The sequence below is a fragment of the Stomoxys calcitrans genome, chromosome 2, assembly GCF_963082655.1.
Source record: "Stomoxys calcitrans chromosome 2, idStoCalc2.1, whole genome shotgun sequence".
NCBI lineage: Eukaryota > Metazoa > Arthropoda > Insecta > Diptera > Muscidae > Stomoxys > Stomoxys calcitrans.
The window spans coordinates 139,402,200-139,424,880 of record NC_081553.1 but is presented as its reverse complement, the minus strand read 5'-3'; the positions used below and the strand labels follow the sequence as shown (position 1 = coordinate 139,424,880).

The 22,681-nt window shown below is 34.4% G+C and overlaps 1 protein-coding gene across 5 annotated transcripts in view; it reads right to left on the bottom strand.

The window, feature by feature from the left end:
• Window positions 1-1,923: 1,923 nt before the first annotated feature.
• LOC106091965 (C-terminal-binding protein) overlaps window positions 1,924-22,681 on the bottom strand; it is a 79,235-nt gene continuing 58,477 nt past the window's right edge. For 2 of the 5 annotated variants that reach the window (XM_013258689.2, XM_013258688.2), the window contains exons 7-8: window positions 3,373-3,575; window positions 1,924-2,298 (exon numbers count right to left, since the gene is read on the bottom strand). In XM_013258689.2, the coding sequence (XP_013114143.1) occupies window positions 2,227-2,298; window positions 3,373-3,575 (275 nt within the window). In that variant the 3' untranslated portion in view covers window positions 1,924-2,226. Of the gene's footprint in view, window positions 2,299-2,447; window positions 2,570-3,372; window positions 3,576-22,681 lie in introns of all 5 variants that reach the window. The other 3 variants (XR_009396969.1, XM_013258690.2, XM_059362124.1) reach the window with 3 other exon arrangements.

The following is a 22,681-nucleotide window of genomic DNA, read 5'->3' as shown; positions in this document are numbered from 1 at the left end:
CAATATGCTCTTCCGACTCATGAAGTCCACAATTTCATCGATCTTGCCACGGAGTCCGTTGCAGTTTAGCTGCAAAAACGATACATTTCCCGGCACTGGCCAGACAATATTTGGGCGGGATGCTGCTGTTGCGTATATTGCCGTACAGGAGAGGTCGGACCAGAAGTGTTCGGAGAAGCCACTCCGGGATGTGCCTCTCCCATGACGAAAATCCGTTGCGTACAACCGGCTGCCGTGGGATTAAAGTGTATGTCCATAGTGGCATGGGGCGGATTAATATCTGCACCCTCTTTTCAAGTGCCAGTAATATGCACTTGGGCCGTATCGCTGCCTCCACATGCACATTTTGCTACAACATCAACAACAACATCCTGCACACCTTGTTTGATATGGTCGAAATAACGCTGTACGATATATGACAACTTAATTTCTTTGAAATCAAAGTTGCTTACGAGGCAGGACCTATTGTTGCCTCGGCCACTGAACATCTCAACTTCTAGAGAAGACCGTAAAAAGTTTTTCTTCATCAGGCGAAGAAACAACAACAGATTTTCAATTTTTATATATTGTTTATTTGTAATTATCGCTGATGACTTAAAACTACCAGAATAAATCTGAATTTAAAACTTGTTTATCGTTAATCAGAAATTTCTTCTTTGTTTTTCTTTCTTTAACATAGAGATGTACCAAAAAAGCTTATTTCAAAACATAAAAGTAATAGTATTTAATAGAAAGTAAAAGTTAGACATAAGTTTAATATACTTAAAATTAACGTATATTTATAGATACAGTAAATGTATTTTTGTTTATTTGTTTCAGACACGTAAATAAGGACTTTTTGAATTACTTTTCTTTACAACAAAAATAAAATAAATTATAAAGAAATAAAAATTAAAAGGATTTATGGTGGTTGTGGTGCTGGTATGATCATGTTTTGCCACTACCAAAGCAAAAAAAAAAAAATTAACATAAAATGTTTAAGCCGAGTAAACACAGATAAACTTTAGTCGTAGATGGTAGACTTTCCCGCAAGTGGATTAAAAATAAGAGGCAAAAAAAGCGTGCCACACAAGTTAAAAGGGGATATATTTGCATTATTGATTTCAAGTCCGATCCATTGCTATTACCCAAGGTAGCTTATGCCGAATATAGTTATGTAAACAAACGAAACAAAGGGGACGAAAGACCAATTTATGTATTTGTAGAAGTCTCATGACTATTATTAGATGCATTAAATTTATTTAAAGAGTTTGCATTTTTTTTGTTGTAGTTACCCACCCGAAAGATTTGGCTTTTTTATTACTTTTTAATCTTGTTATATTTATATGAGGGTTGGCTGGCTGGTGGTTGGATTAATGGTGATGTTGGGAAGATGGATTCATTCATTCTCATACATAAGTTATGTATGTTTATGTGTATAATGTATTTCGTTTATTAGAAACACGTTAAAATTGTGTGTTTAGGTTCTTTCTTAGAATTTTAAATGATGTACGCAGCAGTGTAAATGTACTTCATTGCAATTGCAAATGATTTCAATGATAGATATACACAATTGAAGTTTGAGTTGAATAAAAAAAGCTGTTCGCTTGTGGGCTGATTTCGAGGGTTTCATTCTAATTACAATTTGGAAGTGTATAGCTAGCTGTGTCAGTTATTTTTCATCACAAATTTGGCTAATCTTGTTCTTCCCATATCCTCCTCTCATCGGTAAAATTTTTGTTCTTGTGCAAAAAGTTTTAAATGGGAAGTATGCTCAAAATGTCTGATTCTCTGTAATAATGGAAAATTTTATATAATTTGGAGACTCGAATTGTGTTGTTGTCATTGATTTCATTGATTTGTATTATTTCCACAGCTCCTTGCGTGTAGTTACCCTCTTAACAAGTTGATGCTACAATACTTATTAAAAACGAAGTTTGCTGATATTGTGGAAAGGATGAGCATTTTATTGTTCATATACTATGTAAGGGGTGGTAGAAGAGTAGTTTGCTTGGGAGTGTTACCGAATTGGTGTTTACAAAGTCACTGTGCTGCTTAAGGGGGGCTGACTGGCTGGCTGGCTGGCTGGCTGTCTAGCTGGATCATTGGTGGCCGTCTAATCTTCCAATGGCACTTCTAAAGTGTCTTTCCATCGAATGTTATTGAAAGAAATGAAGAGGTATTGGCTGCTGTAGTAGTGTTAGTGTTGGTGGTGGTGGTTTTGCTGGGGTCGTTGGCGCCTTTGAACTATTGAACCTCCGATGACTCTGGCTTAGATGTGGATGGATGATGATTATTAGGGTCGGGCGCCGTCTGGGGCTGCAAGAATATGAAATTTTAAACAAGAAATGCTTTAATATCTACATTCAACGCCTTGAAATTACTACTTTGATTTAGGAAAAGGAAAAATATTAATAAATGTCAAACATGAAAAGTGAAATTAAATTGAAATAAAACAAAATATATACCCCTATGTTCTTTAGTACTAGAAGAAGCAGCAAACTCTTGAAGATTGGCCTTCCAGCAGTTGAACAAATCACATATAAACCATAAACAAACACAACGCCAATACAAGTTTATAAGACAATTACTGAGAGAGAGAGAGAGAGAGAGAGACAGAGAGATACAGTTTCAAAGTGGATTGATTGGTGGGATGGAGGATGTTAATTTTTTTCTTCAATCATTTTCGTTCCTTTTACGATTTCTTATTTTTGTTTTTTCTTTACTTGGCCAACTTGAATTTTTGCAACTGATTGAACAACCAACAACAACAACAACAACGACATTATAGCAATACTAGAAGAACACAACAACAATAACAATTTCACAAATATAAATATAGCAGTGACGAGCAATGTGGCACTAAATACAGCAAATTCCATCTCTAGATGGTAAAATGGCGTTTGCCTGTCACTGTTCCAAAGATTAATAGAGAGCAAATGTCAAACGTAGCAACTCAACTGCATTACATGAGTGACAGATTAAATCTATGTATGTCCGTTTTTGTTTGTACGTATCAGAGGTAGCAAGTAGATAAGTTTCAACAAAATCTTAATCACAAAAGTAGCAAACGATAGTGTAGTAAAACTAAAACATAAGTTAAAGAAAGGAAAAAAAATCAATCAAACAAACAAACAACAAATTGCGCCAATTTTCTTTTTAATGGTAATTATGTATGTAGGTTAAGTTGTTTCAACAATAACAACTGTTTCGTCACAAATATGTATGTATTGTATATCAAAAATAAAACTTACAAATATGCATCTACATAGGCATGTATGTATGTGTGTGTGTGTGTGTATGTGTGAATGGGTGTATAGTGTATGGAGGGTGATTAAAGAAAAAGAATGATTCTTTTTTTTTTTTTTTTGTTTTTTTAAGAACTATACCTACCGATTTACTACTCACAAGTCCTAGCTGCAATCCCACCTGTGGCAATACATGTATCGGCGGTACCGTTGGTACTGGCGATGGATTGACATTTGAAGCAGTTGTTGGCGGTGCTAGAGCGCCTCCTACACTATGTGGGGCATCATGAGGTGTTGTGGTACTGTGAGCCTGTTGAAGTGCGCCTGTATAATATCCGCCATTTAATCCTGTTTTATATTGATATTCATTTTTGAATGTATAGCAAAAATACGGATGTAGAATGTTTTTGTTTTTTGTCTACTTGTGAATGCATACTTAAAATAATATGCTTTCCATTTCTATCTCTGTGTTTATAGTAGCAGAATGTAGTGTTTAAAAAATTTGTATGCAATAGCCAATTTGTTTTCAAGCACAATTTAAACTTTCAAACTTTGGGTTATATATTCTAAAGAGATTGTTTTGCAAAAAACAAAAACTATTTTATATTCAAAATAAAATAGCTTTATGACTTCAAAATTAACGGAACAATTTCTGGAAAAAATCTAGAATTTGTTTAAATTACTTTCATGTCTATCTCACCACCGCCCCAACTTCCAGCCAACATTGATGGTGCGGATTGTACATAAAATTTTCTGAATAGATTTCTCCATTTTATTTCTCTTTAATTTAAGAAAGAACTAAGATATTTCATTAGCAGTACATTTCACAATTTTTTTTATTTATAGGCGACGCATAGATATTATCGACGCCATCCCATGGCGCTTCTTAAGTCAACAATAAATTCGTAGGGCTGGCAATCTTAGTTCAATTGCGTTGTCAGTTGACAAATTTACGGATGGCAACTTTAAACCAAAGTTGCCAATGTCGGTTGCTAAAAAGGGTGTTTTGCTCATGTTCCTCATGAAGTAAAATCCGGAGATCGGTTAATATGGGAGCAATGTATATTAGATTATGCACCTATGCAGTCCACTTCATGCAAAATTTCAAAAAATCGGATAATAATTGCGCCCTTGATTTATATGGGAACTATATCAGGTTATGAACTGAAGCAGAAGTCATTGTGCAATATTTCAGCCAAATCGGATAAGAATTACGGCCTATGCTCATGAAGTAAAATCGGGAGATTGGTTTACATGGGAGCAATGTGTATTAGGTTATGGACCGATTCAGTCCACATAGGCCACCATGCAAAATTTCAGAAAAACGGATAATAATTGCGTCCTTGATTTATATAGGAACTATATCAGGTTATGAACTGATTTCGATCATACTTGACACAGTTGTTGGAAGTCATAAAAAAACGCCTCATACAAAATTTACACAAATCGGATAAGAACTGCGCCCTCTGGAGGCTTAGGAAGTCAAGACCCAGCATTAGTTTATAAGGTATTTAAAATCCTAACCTACGACCTACACTTATATGAAGTATTCTTGCAAAATTTCAAGCGCCTAGCTTTATTACACAGTTTGTGGGACATTGCCAAAAGTGTCTATATCTATTGGACCAGACCGCAGCAGACATATCGCTAATTAACTTGGATATAAATGCAAGAGCCAAGCTCAGTGGTGATTATTAAGAAATAAAAAAAATAGTTCGACAGTGCTTTTAATTAAAAATAACATGCTATAGATGAAATTGCATAACGGTCGGCCTTATTTGCGTTGATTAATGTATTTATTGGCACTTTTTGTTGCTGCCGGACTGACAACACACTATTATCGACATCAATTGTCAATATTTGTCATATAAGTTTTTATTTTATTTTATATCCACAATTGACCCAATAACTCGTCATACGTACAGAATATAACGCAACATATGCACTTCCACACAATTATTTAGAGATGACCGTTTAAAATGGATTATGGATTTTCTATAAATTTCTTGATTGATTTGACTGGGTCCACTTTGACACATTGGCATATCTTAGAGAATGCCGGATATAAGCGCGGTCTTTTAGGACCGAATAAACTACAAGTACTTTCATTCCCCCTTATTCCGGTTGGCGATGGCGTAGTCGACATTTTTACGGTATTGTGATTGTCGAAGACGACAAATTGTCGTTTACATTTTACATTCGAATTCGACTGTCAAATTTGACCATCGATATATTAGTTAATTGCATTCCAAACTACATCGGGCATGTTTGTCGAATGAGTATGAAACCTACTTTTATATATTTTTTTTTTATTTACAACAATATTTTTTCTATTATCAAACTGTCGGAGGCGAATAAGTTACAGAATACCACGAAATTGGAAATTCGTCTTCGACAACGACTGCTGACGATTTTCGCTTTCGACACCGGGAATGAGGGTGATTACCTATCACAGACTGGGGTACATGGGCACGTAAATAACTGACCAATTTTGCAAACGCGCAATTTATTCAACTTTATCTCGCAGACCTCATGAGTACATGACTGCAGAATCTCCAGGACTTTGTCGTCTGACATCAGTCAAAATAGGGCTAACAAACTATAAGTCTTTGGAAAATTCTGTTGCATACTCATTAAGTCATGATTGTGTACTGCGCTATAAGCAATATGACAGCACATATGAATATACTGCAAGTCTTTCACCTTCTGAACACGTTTTTCTCCCGCACATACATCTGCATACCGAAGACCCTATATTTGGGACTTAATGGTGACTTATGCCAAATGCAAAATTTTCATATATCAATGATTGCTGTCTGATTCAAGTTTAAGCTCAAAGATTGTCTGGATAACAAGTCTTGGCTCTGTGTGTGTTGCTGATGCTAGATGGCCTTTTGAAGAGATGTTGGTTGTTGGATTCTATTTTTTTTTTCAATGCGCTATATTAAAAAGTTAACCAGCAAGACCCAACGTTGCATTCGAAAGGCATGCTTATACCTTTGCACTGCTCACTAATTAGTGACAAAGCCACTCGAAGGGGGCCCTTGTAAGGTTAAAATCGCTATCATCGTAGCGGCATTCTGAAAGAATTGATTTCTCAATATTCGCGGTGGCGCCAAGTTTCTTTGGCATGCTCTCATTTGCCTCTGCGGTGCTCACAGCTATTGACAAACTTCAGGAAACAGTAAGATATCCAATTATGATCTATCGTTTTGAATAACTTTATATTAACTATGAAAAACTTCTCTTTTTAGCATGTAACGCCCGTTACATTTAGCAAAATATGAACATGGAGTGCAAAATAAATTGCATACATTTATTCAAAAGACGACATAAGTCTCTGAAAAAAATACATTCTAGGCTAATGAAAAAATTTAAGTGGCAAAAATATCTTAAAATAAATAAACTAAGGTGAAATAAAATAAAAAAGATATTAAATGAATTCAATAGAAAAAAATTTCATTTTCGTATTGAATTACGTACTTTTTTACAAATTTCGTAACAGCTGAACTTTAAATATACTAATATTGAATGAAATTGACAAAAATGTCCAACTTTATGCTAATTTTTGCTTGGTGGTTTTGTCTCCTGTACTGCAATTCTGTAACTTAAGGGTGGTACTATATTCGCTTTTAGCGAAAATTTTTCATGATTACCTTTTATACCCACCGCCATTGGATGGGGGTATACTTGTTTAGTCATTCGGTTTGTAACACCTCGATATATTCGTCTAAGACCCCATAAAGTATATATATTCTTGATCATCTCGACGTTCTGAGTCGATCTGGACATATCCGTCCGTTGTTTCGTCTGTCGAAATCAAGTTAGCGGTCGAACGCGTAAAGCTAGCCGCTTGAAATTTCCCACCAGTACTAAATATTGATGTAGGTCGTTGGGGATTACAAATGGGCCATATCGGTTCAGATTTAGCTCCCATATAAACCGATCTCCCGATTTGATTTCTTAAGCCTCCGGAAGCCGCAATTTTTGTTCAATTTGGATGAAATTTGCATGTGGTGTTTTGTTATGACTTCCAACAAGTGTGTCAAGTACGGTACAAATGGGCTCATAACCTTATATAGCTCCCATATAAACCGATCTCCCGATTTGACTTCTCAAGCCCAAGAAGTCGTAATAATTTGTCCGATTTGCCTGAAATTTTGCATGTTGTTTTTTGTTAAGACTTTCAACAACTGTGCCAAATACGGTCCAAATCTGATATAGTGAACCGGCCTCTCGATCATCCTTGTTCGCTTCCTAGAAGCCTTAATTTTTGCTGGTTTGACAGAAGTTTGGTATGCAGAGTAAAATTATGCCCTTCAACTAAATATATTTTGTATAAAAGCTTTAGCAGCTTTAGCCCTTCAACTAAATATATTTTGTATAAAAGCTTTAGCAGAATCCACGGTGGTGGGTTCCCAAGATTTGACCCGGCCGAACTTAGCACGCTTTTACTTGTTTTAGATAATAGATTTTGAAGCAAAAAAACTTGATTTCATTCAGTAGGACATTCCCTCATCACTTATGAAAAAAATGTTCATAAAAGTACTATGCTATCATTGAGATTTTTGTAGTGTTTCAAAAAAGTAATCGTGAAAAACATGTGTTTTCACCTCTGAAAAGCGAATATAGTACCAGCCTTTATAACGAACACCGTTTAGTTAAATATGTCAACAAAAAAAATCGTTTACACTAACGATTGTGTTATTCCCTAATTCCTCGTTAACAGAAATCGTTATCTATTTTTTCTCTTTGGCAACTCTACCCAAAAACACGAAAAACACAAAGAGGAATCGATAAAAATAATAATCTTTTTTTTTTATCAATTTAACAACATCACAAATCTAAATAAAATGTACACAATTATTTAGGAAAAGTACTATCAATACCAATTTGTTCGTATAAAACTTTTGCGGACAGTTTTTTCATATTAAGAAAAACACGCTACCACGCTTATTCATATCCGACATGCTTTAAGAAAAACAAGTAAAAAATACTCTTAAGCCATCGGAAATATTTTCTTTATTTATTTCGTTAAGTGTACATCAAATAACTGTTCGTCGTTTAGTTAACGAATTTCTATTCGTTAGCGAAACAGCTGATTTTAACGATGCCGATTATCGTTAAAAGTGGCTACTGAATACCAAGTTCGTTAACTTTTCTGTTATCACTTTTTAACTAAACGATAACACTTTACTGAATTCCACTACTGATAAGGCAACTGTAGTCGAGTTGCAATCCATAATCGACCCAATAAAGTGAAGCATTTAAATATATTTGTTCAGAAGATATATTCGTATATTTCAGTAAAAAATGTAACACCCGTTACAATGAAATTGCCCATATCAATGGTGAACTGCACAACACGTATTTAGTCAGTTTAATTTTGATTTTGCGTGACGCTGTCGTTTTTTTTTAATAAGTTCTGAAAATTGCCTTCTGGATCTATTGCTGATATATAAACGATGATTTTTTTCCGGAAAGAAGAAGTGTTGTATGATAAAATGCATACAAAAAAATTAGAGATCAAGCCTAATGTGAGTGCAGTGTATTCCGAAAGAACCATGTCCTTTGAAATGGACCTCGGTAGTCAACGGTTGTAAAATCGCTGATATTGCTATATACAAGGTTTTTGTTACATGCCGATTTTGGACCAAATTTGGCCTCTATGTTGAAAGTAATAACAGAAATCATGGTGCAAAATTTCACAATTTCGGATAACAATTGCGCCTTAGATGGGCTATATCGGAATATAAAAAGAATTGTACTAAACTTTGCATGTAAGTTCAATATCATAACATTTGCTCGAGGTTGATTATTAAAATTAAATTTTTAAAGAAATCAGCCCCTAGAGGGCGTACTAGGGCTTAAGATGATATATCAGTTGATCGGTATATCAAAATATGAACCGCTATGCCCCATTTCAATCCACAATGACCTACATCAAAGGAAGTATCTTAAAATGTAAGCATTGATAATTTTTCGTTGGATTTAATTCAATGACTACGAATGTCCTCTTTGGAGGACATTTTGCAACAGACAAGCCAAATAACATACGTATATTCTCGAAAAATGGCTTTTTTGTGCTTCTTGGCGATTCAACTAATATTGCTACTTTTTATGCGGTAGTGAAAGGGTTAAATGATAAGACTCTAATATTAGATATGTATACATATATTGTGAATTTCAGTGAAAATGGATAAAGTCGGCTATTTTTTTTTTTTTTTTTTTTTTTTGATTTTTTGTTTTGATACGAGCTCTGATCAAAAAATAACCGTTTTTTTAATTTTTAAAAATAACTGTTCTTTATTTACTCATCAATAACTATCTTGTCCCCTTCAAAGTCGGGTTATTTACCCCAAGCCAAAGAATGTGTATTAAGAAAATGAAATTTCTGGAAAACTAGTGCCTTGAATATCGTTTGTAGGTCAGCGGCCCAATTACAGTATATATTACAATGTTTAGTTTAAATTTAGATTAAATAGTATATATTACAATGTCTCAGTAATTTTATGACAGCATCAATATTATTGGAGTGGGTTTTGCATAGAAGCTCAGCGAAGCATTGTTTACCATAAATTGTAATCTGGGCTTCAATTAAATTATGACACTCAAGAATTGCATGTCGGATGCTTAAAATATTGGCATTGCAAAGAGGGCATTGAGTCCATTCAAAAGTGTTAAATATGTTTAATGGGTCGATTATGGATGGCAATCTTAGTTCAATTGCGTTGTCAGTTGACAAATTTGCATTACGGATGGCAACTTTCAACTGAAGTTGCCAATGCCAGTTGCTAAAAATGGTATTTTTCGGCAACCACCTTTTTGTTGCTCTGTTGATTTTTTTTTTGCAAATAAGCAGCGAAATTAAAAGGAAATTTATATTTTTTTTGTGTTCAAATTGTTCATTTGTTTGTTTATTACAAATGTGCTGGTGTCTGTAGGCTTCACTATGTTTAAAATCACCACAAATCAATAATTCTTGATATTAGAAAAAATGCAGGCAAACCCAAATGCAGCACAGGTTGTGAAATGATCTTTTAAACTTTAATAAATACAAAAAAAAATAGTTCAACGGCGCTTTAAATTAAATATAAAATATTAATTCATGGTATTTCACAACTTCTGGCCCTTTTTGTGGAGATTTAATTATTCGTTAACACATGTTCTTGCTGCCGGACTGCCACAACACTCTTACCGACATCAATTGACAAAAGTTGCCATACATAATATAAATTCGTATTTTGGTTGCGTTGTCAGACAACCACTCAACTCAACGTTGGTTGCTATTCATAATCGACTCATAAATCTACTACGATTTCCAAAAATGTTTACGCTTGAATAGATGTCTGTTTATCTCAACTTTTTATCTACGCTCAAAGATTTTATAGGGACCATACCTACCAATAGTGGCATTATGCAACTCTCAACAATAATTTGTCGCCAAAAATTGTGTGCATTAACGATGTTAACTTTGGGGCGCACCGGTAGCCGAGTTGGTAACGTGCTTGGATTACCAGTGCAGGGGTCGTGGGTTCGATTCCCGCCAGAAGGTCTTGGTCTGTCGCTACTCTGGACTTAAAATTGTCTAAGTGAGTCTGTAAAGGACTGCCACTCTTACCTAACCTAACGATGTTAACCGTGATCGATATTGCCTTTGCCCATGAACATTCCAATAAGGAACAGGGGCAAACTTCACACATATGAATGAGTGCTTTCCGCTTTAAGTTTAAACTCAATGGTTAGGGGCCTCCTTTTTATAGTCTATAGTTTTTACATGGCACCTCACAAATTACGCCAGCATTAGGAGGGGAAAACGACAGCTAACATTTTTTTCTGATCTTCTCTCCAGGATTCAAACCCAGGGGCCTAATTCTCGCATCCGATATCGAGCGAGTTTTTGTTCGAAGATTAATTCCGTTTCGTAAGTACAATCTGGATTATGGCTTATGATCGTAATTTTTCAAAATCGATTTATCAATTTCGGGGAAGAAAAAATCGATATGCGGAGCATATTTTGCCATCTCAAAGATAAACAAAGCAAATGGTGGTTGTTAAAAAAGGCATTACAATTAAAAAAATAAAACGTTTTAAACATTATGCATTTGTTTTGTAAAGCATATGTTACTGTTTTTCCACTATAAATAATTGTTTTATGTGAAAGAGGACAACAAATATGTGGATTACATCGTCTCCAGCACAGCAAGCGGTGCTTGTTTGATGTTGGCTTTTTCAGGCAGCCACAAGGTGAACAACAGCCAAAGTACAATTGGATAAAGTCAGAAAAATATCCTGCTGCCTTAAAGTTAGTGAGTAAATTATTCAACTTTTGGTTTGTTCATGTCTGTAGATAATTTGATAACCTGCTTTGCCGAATTTGGCTTAAGCCCAAAGTTAATTTTTGTCAAATTCAGGGGCACAAAAATGTGAATATATTGTAATTATTGTTTTATTTTATGAAATATATACTTCGATGTTCTACTTTTAGCTTAGTTTCTGGAAAATGCACGAACATTTGTTATTATTTACGATAGGTAAATGCGGGCAAAAACTCGCATTTCAAGTTTCGAATAGAATTAACCGATAACGGATGCCATAATCCAAAAAAGGGAAACTCTGTCGTAAAAAGTCGATTGCGGATGCGAGAATTAGGCCCCAGGCGTTCAGCGTCATAGGCGGACACACGCACCTCTGCGCTACGGTGGCCTCCTTGTCTTTTTATATTAACTAAAATAGTAATTATTATTTGATTTTTAACTATATATAATTTATTGCCATAATCAAATCAAGAACTTGACCAATAATACACTAAAAAAAGTCGGCGGAACTTGCCATCGAAAAGAGAAGTTTCTATTGCTACATCTGTATTTCGGAATGCCGAATCAATTAAGTGGTCAACTGATTACCTGATCATAACTTATATTCCCTATTGTTTTAAATTCACGCCTTGAAGACAAAACTAAAAACAGAAATTTATTGCTGGTGACTAGAAAATTGTTACCGTAAAACTCCACTTGTTGGTAGGTATGCAAATGCAAATGCCAATTGCATACCGACAACGAACGTCTTGCTGCAGGGCGACACTTCTTTGAGGAACAGTTATGCAAATATGCAAACGGACAGGGACAAACTTCGCACATATCAATGAGTGCAGTCCGATTCAAGTTTTAAGCTCAATGATAATGGGCCTCCTTTTTATAGCCGAGTGCGACACCTCTTTGGAGAGAAGTTTTACATGGCATAGTACCTCACAAATGTTGCCAGCATTAGGAGCGGAAAACCACCGTTGAAATTTTTTTTCTGATGATCTCGCCAGGATTCGAACCCAGGCGTTCAGCGTCATAGGTGGACATGCTAACCTCTGCGCTACGGTGGACACCAGTTATTGCTTGCTGAATACCTCATAAATATCGCCAGTATTTGAGAGGAGAGCACCACCGCTGAATATATTTTCTAGTGGCCTTAGATAGAATTCGAACCCAGACGTTCTGCGTTTTAGGCGGACACGAAATCCTATGCACCACGTCTCCAGCTAAAGACTTTGTTCGTTCTTTTAAATGATATTATACACAATAAAAAAAAAGTAGCGAGTTCCAATGAGATGGCCTAATTAATCTAATGGCAATTTGAAATAAATGGAATGATGGAAACGATTAAATATATGGAGTACGAGTCTAACATAAACTTTCTTTTTCCAGCAGCCAGTCAGTCAGCCAGCCACGACTTTGGACAATTATACTTAAGCAATTATGAATTGTTTGTTTAGAAGACAAAGACAACGTATGTAGTTATATTATGAATGTAAAATAGTTTTGACGTTATTATGTACATCTAATCTGTATGTCATACACAAAAACACAACATTTTTAAATTACTGACTTTCATTCTTAAGGTGATAAGTAAGCATCATTTAATTTAATTCTATAGATATAAGTATATTAATTTCAAATATTCTATTTTTTGAATCTTTGGTAATTTGCTCTCGATTAAGTGATTCCATCATCCCAAGTAATTCAAAGTTTTTGGGGTGGTAAAATGAAAGAAAAGGATTTTCTATATCAATGTTTTTTTTTAGGAGTGACTATTGACTGCGTGTTCTTACCAAAGGTTAAAAGGTGGTAGCTACTTTATTTGAAATAATTTACGCGGTTTGTTTGTGGTTTTTAATAACTTTCTTGTTTATTTCTTCTTGTTCATTTTTGTGGGAAAAGTTTTCAATTTATTTTTATAGCTTTCACAGTTATTAAAAATATTTTTTTATACATTACAAAATAACAGTTTTTATCATCATCGTCTTCAATTAATATGGGGGGGGGAGGGAGGGTGTTTTGTTCAATTCAATTTTTCCTTTACTTCGCCATATACCTATATATGTATGTATATAGATGTGCGGTAGTATAGATTTTATATTTTGTTTCGAACTTAGAAAAAATTGATAATGTTAAATGTGTAGTGTGTGTGTATGTGTGCATGTGTGCATATAGACGTTTATCATTTTTTCTTTTATCCGAGTGTGTGCTAAGAAAGAAAAAACTATGTGTGTCAATAGCTTGGTTAATTTGTCTTCTTTTCTCTTTTTTTTATTTTATTTTTGGTATAAAACAAATCGAAAACATTGAATACGGGGGACATTAAGAAAAACAGGATCTGAATATTGATTCAAGGTATAAAAAATTGTGCAATTCAACGACTTTTGTTTTAGAATTGTAGCTGCGCATTTAAGTGTCTTTATTGTTTATTGTTGAAAAAGAAATAGCTTGTGATTTTCCTTCTCTCCTAGAACTAAGTGTGATCATTCTTGTTTAATTATAATCTCGACTGTTGCGCTGTTTGCTGTTTTAACAGTTTTGTTTCCTCTTTTTCTGTTTGTATTTATATTACTATGTGTGTGTATATATATATATATATATATATTTATGCTTTCATTATGATTCTTTAGACATAAACCTACTTTAATTTTATGCTTCTTTTGAATGTACATTTATAAACTAGTTTTTGTTTTGTTTATTTTTTTTATTTTTTTATTTTTATTATTATTATTATTATTATTTTCATTTTCTTATTCTTTTATTGCCTAAATCTATTTTTTCTGTATAATATATATTTATTTATATATAATTGTGTGTGTGTGTGTGTGCTTTATTATTTAAGCATATTACGACGATCCTATTATATATGCAGGAGGATATACATACATACATATCATATATGTAAACATACACATTTCATTTTCATATTTGTCTTCAAAGAACGAATCAATTTAAAAGCGTTTTTCTTTTTTTTGAAAAGTCGAAAATAATCACGGATGATGAGATCATTTACATATAGAGCAAACACAAATTTCTTTTGCTGCAGAAGACATGGTTTTCATTGTATATTCCTGCACACATACATATGTTTAATGTTTTATTGCAAGTCTCTAATATTTCTTCTTAGCTTTAAGGTTTCAAAGTGCGATCATTGACTGGGTAAACTCAAAAAGAACTATTGTAAAGAAGAAAGTCAGTAATCTAATTGATGTTTTTATACTTTTATTTGCTATTTTACAGAAATGCTTGTTAATGTGAGTTAATACATGTTAACTTATTTTGTTATTTGTTCATGTTTAATGGGGGTTGAACATCGTTCTATTAAATAATTAATTATTTGAATTAATCATGTGTATTTCAAATAACGCCAACACACATTGCATTTGACAGAAATGTAAATATTTTGCTTTTTCCCTTAGAACCTGTTTCTTTTTTTTTCTTTAAATAACTCATCACCTAGAAACGAAAGATCGAAAAAACAGAAAAATATCAAGCAGGCCTATTGTTTCCTTATGTTAGACTAACATTTTGACGAACATTGTTTATGATTAAAATTTCTATGAAAGCATTTAAAGTCCAAGTTTGTGTGTAATTATCCTTTGAAAGAGTCACCAGAAAAAAAATAAATTTCCTTTAAACAACATACATACACATACAAATGAGAAATATTTAAAGAGTTCTTTTATTTTGCTCTTTAAAATGCACTCGTTTTATTAAATACGATGAAAAATACTGGCAAGGAATGATAAAAGTTTCTTAAATACTTTGTACTAAAGCAAACATAATTATTGTGTTTTTATATGGAACATTGGATGTTCAACAGCGATCAGAAAATAAACGCGAAAGCATTATTAAAATGCTATATCTATATGTTGGAAGATACTTTGAGGAAACAATTTGCAAGAGTTCTAAGATTATTAGAAATGGAAAAGCTTTGTTTACATGTATATTCAATATCGACTATCTAATATAAAATTTGTGAAATTTTTTAATACAATTGGGGGATGGGTGGTAAAAAGCCATGTTTATGGAAGCCACCCTGGTGCGAACATTGGATGCTATAACCTCCCCAATGGTGGAAACATTTGTGAGGCCTTTCTCTCTACGTTTCGTTCTATAAAAAGAAGTTGTCTTATCATTGATCCACATTCAAAAATGGTACAATTGAATAGAATAACAAGCAAGTTTGGTTTGAATGATGTTGCCCAAACCAATGTCTGCAAATTATTGTGTTTGTTTCATCCAGCATCCTAAATCTATCTGCTGTATGCAGCTTTAAGTGCTTTCATTCACATTCGCATATACGCTTGCCCATCGCTGTCTAGTCGCTGAATTTCTCACTCCCTCCCTGAATTGTAACATGATAAATGTAACGTAATAATTTGTAGAGATTTCATAATATAATGCAACAAAATACACCAGTATCCCAATTCTATCATCCATGTTTTGCTAATTAATTTCTCAACATTGAACAAATTTAAAAACAAATTTTTTGTTGTGGCTTGTGACGCAAACTAAAAAAACCCACACATAAGACAATGTATGTTTAGTAAGTCTTTTGTCAACAATCTTGAAGTTGGTGTTCAAATCTCAGTCGGGGAGAATCATTGCAAAAAAAACTATTTTCAAGGAAATACATAAATTTTAGATTTATTCTATTCTTAGAGTTATAAAATCTAAAATATTAATTTTGTATTCATTCTATTTTTATGACGAGTACATGCCAATTTTTTACTTATTGTGAACAATCACTGTATGCCACTGTAACTTCGCATACCATAATAATAACATTATTGTTATCTTGTTGTATGTCAAAACAAACAAATAAATCAAATCAATAAAAAAGATAGAATATTTCCTTTTTTGTTTTTTAAATGACGCTCACAATCAAATTTTAAAATTGTTAGTTCCTATTTAGCCTTTTGTGGGGATTGACCATCGGGTCAATCCGGTACATACAACCGGATGCCATGGGATTGCCCAACTTTTTTCTGTGCCAATTTAGTAACTCCCGCGATAGAAAATGTTTCCAAAGCTAGATGTTATGCGCAAAGTTATTTTTAATTTAAGCCAAATTCGGCAAAGCAAATTATCAAATTATCTACAAACATGACCAAACCAATCAATTAACCACTAAATTTAAGACACCAGGATATTTTTCAAGGAAAAGGTTCTGACTTTATCCAACTGTACTTTGGCTGTTGTTCTCCTTATGCCTGTCCGAAGAAATAAACATCATACAAGCACGTTGGCTGTGCCAGAGGCGACGCAATCCACATATATTTTTGTCCTCTTTCACATAAAGCAGCAATTAGTAGTGTAAAAACAGTAACATATCGTTAAAAAAAAACAATTGCATATTGTTTAGAAATCCTTTAATTTATTTTTTATTGTAATAACTTTTTTTTAACAAGCACCATTTGCTTAGTTTAGCTTTGAGATGGCAAAATATGTTCGGCGTATCGATTTTTTCTACCCGGAAATCGATAACTTTTTGACAACTTACGATCGTAAGCCATTATCCAATTTTTATTTACGAAACGGAATTAATCTTCGAACAAAAACTCGCTCGATAGCGGATGCGAGAATTAGGTCCCTGAGTGCCTATGATGCTCGATATGACAAGGCGAGTTAATGGCACATTTAAATAACGAATGGCTATCATGTTCCCGCGGCGATCGGTCGGGCATCCGTTATCGAGTGAGCTTATATTCTAAGATTAATTCCATGCAGTAACTACTAATTGAATGATGGCTAACGTTATCGAGGTCGGAGAAGAAAAAATCGATCAGCCGAGCATATTTCACCATCTTAAAGGTAAACAAAGCATATAGTGATTGTTAAAAAAAGTTTTAACAAAATTCCGTTGTTTTGCAACTAAAAGTAAAAAGTAAAACATTACTGTTACACTGTTGTTTTAATAGTCGCGTCTATTACAGCTAACGGCACTTATTCACTGTTAGTTTTTTGGGCAGGCAGCAGGAGGTCAACAGCCAAATAAATGTACAATTGAATAAAGTTAGAAGCTGTTCACACAATTTTATGGTTTGGTAATGTGTGTAGACAATTTTAGAATTTGCTTTGCAAATTTTTTCTAAGCACATTTACCAAAAAAAAAAAAAAATATATATGTACATACATATTTCAATTTCCTATTTTTCTACCTAAAAATAGACAATTGGTTGTTTACGATGGGTAACTTACTGCGGACAAGAATTCGCATATTTCTATTCGAATTAATCGATAACTGATGCCATCATCCAAAATATGCGAAACTCGTTCTCTCATTCTCATTTTTCTTTCGGTATCCGATTTAAAAAGCATTGGTTAAATTTTAGCGACAATTAAGTGTTATCTTAAGCTGTATTAAAACTTTTATTTGATAAGCACTTTCTTGAAGCTCAACGTGTAGCACTATCAATTTAATTTGTCAAAAATAATTTATCGACAAATGTCAATCCCTACAAAATTGAGTACAACTATGTATAGCTAGTGGCCAAGTAGTTATAATCGAATTTATTTGGAAAATATCCACCTATGTGCAAGATAGTTGCTTTCCGAAAAGAAAACTTTAAAATCGAAAATTTTACCAAAACCGTAAAAAATTTTGCATATTATAGGAGAAAAACTAAAATAAAGCAATTTTTAAGGAAGCAGAAATCTTTCAAAAATTCTTATTGTGGAAACTAGTTTTGCAATTATGTGATAGCACATATGATGGGGTAAAAGACGATCAGAGCATCCCTTTGTACGCTTTTATACCCTTTTTGGTTACACTCCATTTATATTTTTTTTACAATACAAAATGTCTCACGAGTTTAATTATCCATATAATATGAAAACCGTAAAAAATAAAATCACCCAAGTAAAAAAATTGATATGGTTAGATCGATTTATGTCTGGGATCAGATATAATTGGATCCGAAAAATGGTTATATATAATTGGATCTAATTGGATACAATCTGATACAAATAGATACAAATGGATCTCGAAATATTAAAAATGTTTTTAATATTTTACATTCTGAAACCATATAACATTTAGAAAATAAAACTCCCATACATAACATATTACCAATTGTTAGCACCAACAATCACATATTAATCAAATTTTAATAAATAACAAAATATCTCACCTTTTTAGAATTGGAAACATTGTTAGTAAAATGTCTAATACTTTTGGATTACTAATATAATATAGCATATCTCTCTATAATTATATCTGGTCCCATGTCCAATTATATCTACCATCAGATATAATTATAAATAGCATCAGATATAATTATATTTAATTGGATATGACAGATTTATTTGGATCTACTTAAATCCAATTATATCTTATCTCAGGTATATTTGGATCTGATCATATCTTTTTTATAATAAAAATTTTTATTAAAAATGCTCATTTCTCCAAACGCCGTCATGGTTAAAACCTAATGTTCTTGTAAGCAGGAATGCCAACATAGTGCTTTTCGCGCTTTTGCATTTCTAGTTAGTGCTTTTACCCTTTTTGTAGGTTAGGTTAGGTGGAAAAGAGGGTGTGGATATTAATCCGCCCCATGGCACTATGGACATACACCTAAGTCAGTAATCGGCTTGTTGTGCGCACTAAATACTAAAAAAGTAACCTAGAAAAAGAAAATCTAAGTTGGGAATTCAGTGCTACTTACAAAATCACTAATTGTTTTCCATGCCACGCTCCTAAGTTGGTTCTAATCTGGTATTGCGTACCCACCTAAGTGCCGGTATCTGTTAGACAATTAGTTAGGAAATGCTCAAACGTCTCATCATCTTCCCCACATGCCATACATATGCTATCACTTGCCGCATAAGTGTTCGTAGTTCTATGTGTCCCGAAAAGCTATACTGACCTCGTTCTTACATCCTTTCAGCAATAGCCTTGTCCTTTCACGATCTGGACACTGTTCCAGTGTTACATGCGCATTCGTAGTCCACGCCCTTAACTCGGACTGCGTCGACCCGAAAGGCTTCGGGTTAACCAAGTTTATTGGCGGCAGTCAAATAGCCTTCACTGCCAAATCGTCTGCCCTTTCATTCCCACTTTCTTCGTTATGGCCCGGCACCCAAACGATGCGGATGTGCCATTATCAGAGAAGGCGTTAATCTCCTTCTTACATTCCGAGATTTTTCGTGATCTTACCGTCCTGGTTGTTATTGTCCTTATGGCCATTTTAGATGTTCATACTCGATGTCCTCGCGTTAACACCACCTCGCGCATTCCGTGATCGCCCGGTTTTCCGCCTGCTTGACCGTATTATGGTCAGGCAGTCTAAAACAAATCTTAGTTCTTGGGTTCCCAATGTGGAGCAACCCCAGGCCCACTCTGTCCTCTAGCTTTGATCCATCCGTGTAACATGATCTTCCAGCTGGCACCTAGTATTGCCAGCTGGTCAGTCCAAGACTGTGCCGGTGGCATCAGTGCCTCGCACTCGCCCTCAAGTGTCGTCTAAGGTATCCGATCGGAAACCTCTTCCCTTCCTTCCAGGTTTCCTATCGCCGCCTCGATTATACCGCGATGGTATGAGCTGCTCATATCCTCAATCCATTCTCCTATTGCCTTAAGTCTCATAGCCACCCTTGTTATAAGTTTGGGTGTTTTGCTGTCGCTTTTTGTCACGTGGAGCATAATGCTAGCCATTTCATTTAACATAAATTATCCCACAACTTTCCATTCTCATATTAATGATGACAGGCCGATTAAAGTTTAAGCCTAATGATCATCGACCACTTTTTGCAATTATTTTTGTTATAATTATACACGTTGTATATCTCGGCAGTGTGTTGTTCACTGAGGCGGCAACTATTGCCGTTGAACGACTCCATCGGGTCAATCCTGTACGTTCAACCGGCTGCCATTGGATTGTGAAACCAGTGGGTATGGCTGGGCAGTTAAACAGGTGACGTGAGCCAGAACTACTCTGGTTTGCCGCGGGAGGTCAATTTCTGCAGGTGCAACGGGAGGCGGTCGTTCTCGAAGGACTTCATTCACCCGGTAGCTGTTTACCGCATCTGCTACCGTGTCTGCATAAATATTGTCTAGACCCGCTAGACCCCTCTTTTCAACCTAACCTACAATTTTTGTTACGCTTTTTGCTGGTAAATTGTTGGCATCAATGCAATGCGAAACGAATGATACCAGTTTTGAAATAAAGCGAAGAAAAATACTGGCAAACAGATGCTACCTTTGTATTAAGCAAGCAATGCGGCGACCTCTCGACAGACAGACAAAGTACTTGTACTTACACAAATACTTGTTATAACTACCTGCACTCAAGGAAGTGAAAAACTTTCTCAGGCGATACCACTTTTAAGTCTAATTAGTTTCTCGTTATGGGAGAAAACGTGCCACTTATCGATATACCCCAACGAGAGACTAAAAAGGGACAACAAAAAGTTTAAAATTCGATTAGGTGCGTCATTAAAAAAAAGAGTAAATTTTCTTCTTTCCAAGTTTTTTCGGCTGTTAGGGCGAGGATTATTTTTATTTCTATTTCGTTATTCATTTCTCTTTTCTTGTCGATCTTAATGATCGAAGATAAACTCTCGATTGCGAGGCGCTATCCCCCTGTGCTACACGCCTTACTTGATTACAGAAGGCTAAGTAAACATACATTCACTTATGCGTAGGAATTTTTAAGTTAACGTCACAACTAACAACAAAAACTCTATTTTTAGATTTGTACCAATAACAGTCAATGATATGAAACTATTTAGCGAAAATGATAGAATGCCGATGATAATGTATTTTGTTATTTTAAATCACGAAATCTCTACAAGCTATCTTTAAAAAGTACTTAAAAATGTTAAATCAGAGAGGGAGTGAGAAATTAATTCCCAAATGTTTGGAGCTATATATATGTAGCATTGTATGTATGTATTATTCTATGAAATCATAGAGTATCATGTGTATCTGTATTGATATCATAAAAAAAGAGATATAAGAAAACTATTAAGCGTGTTTTCGATTTTCAATGCTATAGGGCGGTATGCACTTCAAAAGAAATTTCGTTGCCATAAGAAATGCATTGACAAATCCTAAGCGGAATTTTTTTGTCGTCAAGCATAAGGATAGTTTTTTTGTCACATCCCTTAATTTTCACCTTACTTGAACTGCATTTTACCCTCTCGTTAGTAAAATAGCAAAATATGTTGAAATGCTTTTTTCGGTTTCATTATCAAAATGTACCTGTCAAGTTTTTTCAATGCAAAACAAGTAAAAAGGTGTTAAGTTCGGCCGCGCCAGACTTTGGATACCCACCACCTCGGGTATATATGTAAACCACCTTTCGCCATAATCCGGTGAAAAACTCATAATGTATGCCCCAATAGCAGCTATATCGAAGTATGGTCCGATATGGACCAAATTCGTCACGGACATTGATTGGTCTAATAAGTACAAGTCATTGTTCAATTTTGTAGAACAATATATTGGTTTTTTTGGTAGCTATATCCAAATATAGACCTATATTAACCATATACGACATGGATGTCGGAAAGCCAACATAAGTCAATGTGTCAAATTTCAGCGAAATCGGATTATAAATGCGTCTTTTATGGGCCCAAGACATTAAATCGAGAGATCGGTCTATATGGTAGCTGTATTCAAATATGGATCGATCTGGGCCAAATTGAAGAAGAATGTCGAAGGCCCTAACAGAAACACCTACCAATGCACGAGCCTTGAAAAGCCTACACACCTAATGTGGCTGAGGAGTCCCCCTACCCCAGTTAACTCTGACTTTCCTTTTTCATTGCAGAAAATCATCTATCATTAAGTTCGTCTCTAAGAAAGAGAAGTAAATAAAATCTTATAAAATATATTATATTTATCCTAAAAGGCAAAAAAATGAAAATCAGTTTTATTTTGAATGTTTTAGTATTTTTTGCATTTGCGCATATAATTTTCATATTAGGGTATGACACGGAGGGGGCCATTTTATCGCACTCCTATCGGTGACCACCATAATTAACCTATTACGGATGCTGATTGAGGAGGGAGGGTTTGAACCCGACTGCTACGCCGACGATGTTATAAAGTCAAATACTTAGGACCTGGACAGGAAACTGCATTGGATGTGTCATATTCAGTAGGTCTGTTCGCGTACTTTTCCAGTAAAAATTTAC